Source organism: Marmota marmota, unplaced genomic scaffold (assembly GCF_001458135.2).
Source record: "Marmota marmota marmota unplaced genomic scaffold, marMar, whole genome shotgun sequence".
In the NCBI taxonomy this organism is placed as follows: domain Eukaryota; kingdom Metazoa; phylum Chordata; class Mammalia; order Rodentia; family Sciuridae; genus Marmota; species Marmota marmota.
The window spans coordinates 24,553,225-24,558,722 of record NW_025999842.1 but is presented as its reverse complement, the minus strand read 5'-3'; the positions used below and the strand labels follow the sequence as shown (position 1 = coordinate 24,558,722).

The 5,498-nt window shown below is 36.1% G+C and overlaps 1 protein-coding gene across 9 annotated transcripts in view; it reads left to right on the top strand.

The window, feature by feature from the left end:
- The window catches only part of Hace1 (HECT domain and ankyrin repeat containing E3 ubiquitin protein ligase 1), an 81,566-nt gene extending 79,439 nt beyond the window's left edge, over window positions 1-2,127 (top strand). For all 9 annotated transcript variants that reach the window (XM_048815312.1, XM_015499680.2, XM_048815445.1 and 6 more), the window contains 2 exons: window positions 460-573; window positions 1,109-2,127. In XM_048815312.1, the coding sequence (XP_048671269.1) occupies window positions 460-573; window positions 1,109-1,211 (217 nt within the window). In that variant the 3' untranslated portion in view covers window positions 1,212-2,127. The remainder of the gene's footprint in view (window positions 1-459; window positions 574-1,108) is intronic.
- Window positions 2,128-5,498: the final 3,371 nt, after the last annotated feature.

Here is a 5,498-nt window from a genome sequence, read left to right as displayed (position 1 = left end):
TGGACCTTTCTCATAGGGTACTTGCCAGGCAAGTACACTACTGCTGAACCCCAGACCCAGCCCAGATGCCAGGCATTTTGCTAACTCCATTGATACAGATATAAATATGACATGTTTGAGCCATCAAATCAGTCCCAGTTTAGTAGGGAGGCACAAGAAAGCAAACTACAAATGCACCTTGCTAACTTAAATAGTAGATGTATGTGCTGTGACCATTTTTAAGTATAGTATATAGTTGATGGAAATTTGGAAGGGTAACTGGCCACAAATGCAAGAATGAGTTGGGAATTTTGCAGACTAAGAGCATCTCTTATTTATTACTTATTTATTTCTTTCAACGTGCTATCTTGTCATTGTTCTAGAGTTGAATATATTCTTACTCTAACTTAGAGCTTGAAACATATCTGTTGGACAAAAATGTTTTCTTTCATGATTAGAACTTATGATACAAACTCTTAGTTCCAGGGTCCCGCATGGTGGGTTTGCTAATATCATGGGTGGAAGTGGATTGCAAAACTTTACAATTGCTGCTGTGCCATATACCCCAAATCTTTTACCAACTTCAAGCACATGGTAAGTTAGTTTGTTTAAATGCATTGTGCATTATTTTGGTTAATTTTAAATGATCAGAGGTCTAACTGTTATATATTGAAAGGAAAATCTCAACTATGATCTCTGTTCAGAATTTTGGAATCATATATACATAAGTCATTACATAGCTTTTGTTGCCTTCCTTTTTTTGGTTGGGAAAATATTTTGGGAAACCCTAACTACCTAGTGTTTGATTGAATATGGTTCAAGTATCACTAAAATTCTGTTGGCAAAAGTATCACTGAATTACTATCACTTGCCCACCCTTATAAATTGCCCACCCTTGTTTATTTTACCCTAAAAGGAATTTATTTTCTTCTACTACATTTTCATGCTGAAAGAAACTGCAGTGCAGCAGTTTTTTTTTCTTTTTAAATACTACTTCAGGGTTTTCCAATTTGAATGCAAATTTGAGAGTGGTTTTATGTTAATTATGAGTAGTATTTTCACTGCTAGATAAAACAATGAGAATTTTCATGGATTCTCTGTTTAATGGTAGTATATTTTTATTTTAAAGCATCAACATGCTCAAGTTACCTGAATATCCAAGTAAAGAAATACTCAAGGACAGACTTCTTGTGGCACTACATTGTGGCAGCTATGGTTACACAATGGCATAATGGAGTCCAGAAGACCCATCTGACTACTGATGCACAATTCAGAGTGGCAGAATCAATTTAGAAAACTGTCAACAGAAAAGCAGCCTAAATGCAACCCATAGGCAGGGCTGATGCTTAAAATTTATAAAGGATCAAGTTTTCTGTTTTCTTTCTCTTTTCCCATTTATGTTTTCTCTGTGATACAGTTTGAGAATATAAAAATCACAGTAGACTTCATTTTAAAAATGTTAATTGGAAGTAGAAACTTTTTTTTCCCTATTTCTTTAATCTGATTTAAGATTTTGTTAAGGCAAAATCTTATTCTACATTCCACATCTGCTATGTAACTGTACTGTTAAAAGGGTATTTTCTCTTATTTTCTTATATATTAAATTGTATGAGGACATCCAACTGGTATGTTCTATTGCATGTAAAGTGCCATTTATATTTTGGAAAACTATTGTATAGAATGGATTAATTTAGATTGTGTATAAAGTTACAAATATGTATTTTCCCACGTTGTATCTATATTGCAATGATTTTTTTTTAGCTTTTTAGTATTTTAATATATAATATGAAATTTAGGCTGATTAATAACAAACAGCTGATGAAATTAAATCTGATTTATATATTAGAGCTTAGACTATATTATGAATTATTTGCATTTTTCCATGGTCAGTTTTCACATGTACAATATTGTGGCTTTGAAGTTTTTCTTATGCCTTATTTTAATTTGTAATGAAGGTAAAATTAAAATATAGTATTTTACTGTATTTCTTTACGTTTGTCTATAAACTCTGATGACATATTTGAAGAAGTAATCTGTTCTGTAGATTACAATTTAAGTATGTAATGTTTTATTTCTTAAGTTTGCTTTTTGTAATTGAAATGTTTTGCTCAAATGAAATGCCTAAATACAGAACATTGGGTTTTTGAATTTTTGGATGATCCAGTCAATTTGTTTGTGTATTTATTTATTTTGGAAAAGCCACACAGGATAAGCACATGCATTTAACATGAGGCAGGCATGTTCCAACATTGTATACTGATGGAGCACCTTGCTTCTGGCAACTAAAAATATCCAGTTATGTTATTGTTGATGAGCAGCCAGTGTATTTGTTCAGTGACATTTAATCAAGAGATTTATACACTGAAAGTAACAAAAACATGACCCAAAACAATATAAAAATTTTTCTTTATTATCTGGGGCTCTGTTTTGTTACTTTTTTAATATTAAGAAAATAATCTCTCAAGAAATTACATGAAATATTAGGAATTCTTTAAAAACTAATCTAGTTTTGAAAGTCTTAATTGTTTTTTGTTTGTGATTCTAGAATCTAACAGTTCTCAGCACCAGGATGAGTTCAGAGAACTACAGTCTTCTGTGTAGTTGAAAAGCATTAATGGATAGAAAATGGAAATGAGGTACAGAGATAGCCCTATTGGTTATAGCTCAGCATTGGCCTGTTTGAACGTGGTTAAAACATTTGACTGCTTGCAGGTTGACTGAAGCCTGTCTGCTGTATTGGCTGAGACTTAGCTATTTGTTATGAGAATATACTCCTAAATGATGTTTTCAATTTGTTATATAAAGGTCCAAATAAGAGACTTCATCAGGCCAAATTAAGTTTAATGATTTCTCCCTTTTGGTTGTCCTCCCAATTTTGAGAGATTGACTAAAACTTTGGACTTTGGCGCCATTCTCTGCCACCGTTATAAATAGACTTAGTTGGTCTCAATATGGAATTCACATGTGAAAGTGTCACTTCACTTGCATAATTCTTTATGTTCTTGCTGGTCTAGTTGAAGTGAGATCATTCAACACTCAATGAATGACTGCATACAAACATTTAAGGTTTGAGTGGAGATACGGTGCCCCAGGGGATTTTATGATGACTACCAGGAGAATAATCCCAAAAGATTGAAGTGTACTTCTGAACAAGAGCCTCTATAAACTGAAATAATCAAAATTAATCAAACTTCAGGCAGTGTAAATATAGTTTAACACTATTCAAGTCCAGTTGATCTATAGTGTTGTATTCGGCCTATGTTGGTGAATACCATAGTTTGGTATAGAATGGTCTGGTTTAATGAAGTATCCAATTGTGTTGTTAGCCTATCATTGCAATTAGTAGTGATCAGGAGACTCAATAGACATAAAAGGTAGGAAACCCTGGAAAAAACCAGGATTTTTGCCATCTGCCACTTAGGTTGCCTGAAAACCATCTGTTAGCTGCTTTTGTAAACACATCACACGTTCTATTCGTTTGAAAATTTCCTTAATGTGTTTTGTGGCAGTGTCAATGGTAATATCAGCCACTTTTTAAATTGCTTTAGTAGCAAAATTGGGAAAGATAGGTATGACATTTAGGCTTGTAAAATCCCATACGTGAACTTCCACTCAGCAAAAAGGAGATCTAAAGTTGCATGATATTCCATTAAGTTTTTTTTTTTTGTTATTGTTGATGATGGGGATTGAACTGAGGGTCTTGTGTGTGCTAAGCCTGCATTCTATATCTGAGTTAATGTCCCTAGCCCAATTAAGTATTTTAGAACACATGTTATCATATATTTTTTAGAGGGTGACTTAAAGATTTTTAAAAATTTTTATTTTTTTGAGATGGAGCCTTGCTAAATTGCCCAGGCTTTCTCCAATTCGGGATCCTTCTCCCTCAGTCTTCTGAATATCTGGGATAAAAGGTGTGTTCCATGGGCTGGGGTTGTGGCTTAGCAGTAGAGTGCTCGCCTCGCACGTGTGAGACCCTGGGTTTGAGCCTCAGCACCACATAAAAATAAATAAGTGAAATAAAGGTATTGTGTCTACACAACTACAACTAAAAAAAAAAAAAAAGGCATGTTCCAGCCCCACTGGTTTTTGGTGGGTGACTTGATTTATCTACACCTCTGGGAATGTCTGGTTGGCCACAAAATGCAAGATTTTCTCCCAATCGAATTAGTTTCAGGTTTAATACTACTGGTACCCCACTAGTGCCAAGAGTGAGCCCTCTAGGAACCCCAGTGGGAACCTTCCCTTAGTAGAGAGGCTTATGTTCATGAGCCTCAACAATGGCTCTAAGAGGGCTCCTGTCCTTTAAATGAGAGCAATTATCATGGCTCCTGCTTTCATCATAACAAAAATCAGGGCTCCAGGGTTCCCAGAGAGCTCTCAATTCTGCTTTTAGGACACAAGAATGCCATCTATAAAAACCTGGAGATACAGCAGGAGGCAGAGCTTACAGAGTGCTGTAACCCTGGGGCACCTGACATAATTTGGATGTATTCAAAGGAAATATGTATGGTTTGTCTTTTTTCAATATTGCGGGGTTGGGGGAGTCCATCTGCCACTTTCCACACTCCAGCCCTGCAGAGACTGGCAGAAGAATCGGGTTGGAGCTGGGTGTGGTGGGGTGGTGGTGAAAGTCCAGTGAGGAAGGGCAGCCTGGTGCCACCTCTGCCCCACCCAGCACCATCCCTGCTGCAGCGGCTCTGCTGAGCTCTTGAGGTTGCTTTGGGAACATCTTCAGTTCACACTTAACCCCATGGTGGTCACTTCCCTTTATATAGTGGCAGGAAAGAAATGTCCACTTTGGCTACAGTAGCCGGGCAGTAAAGTCTGAGTTGTGACATGATTCCTTACACTAAATTCACCAAAGCATAACCTCAGAGGATGTTAAGCAAGATTCCTCGTTTTTTGTATTAGACTCAATTTCTCTGCAATTTTGACACCACCAAAATCCTAAGCTTGGGTCCATCGAGATAGTCATGATGAACTGGATCACTAGAAACTTCTACATCTGTCTCTTCCTGGTGGCAGTGGGTCTTAGGTGTGTCAGTCCTGAGTGGAAACCTCCCTCTCCTGGAGTCCCAAAAATGTTTTCCAAAGCATTCTTTTAAAATGCCATCTCTCTCAGAAGTGCCCTCTGCTATATTTTCCTTTATGAAAAAATGGGAAAGTAGTTTTGAAATCCCACATTACCTATCGGGAGAGTTATACAAGATGTGAACCAGATGCCAAGTGTGCAAGGATGTCACCAATGCCTGTGCCTGCAACCCACCTGCAGGGAACAGACAGAAGCCACTGCCCCCAAACTGGGCCATCTGTTCACCTGACCTTCTGAAACAGGAGAGAAGGAGAGAATGCAGTGAAGTGTTTTTTTTTTTTCTTTTTAAGGCATCTCTTATTTTGGTTTGGGGTTTTTCCATATTTTATATATATATATATATATATATATATATATATATATACATACATACATATACATATATATATGTGTATATATATATATATATATATATATATATATATAT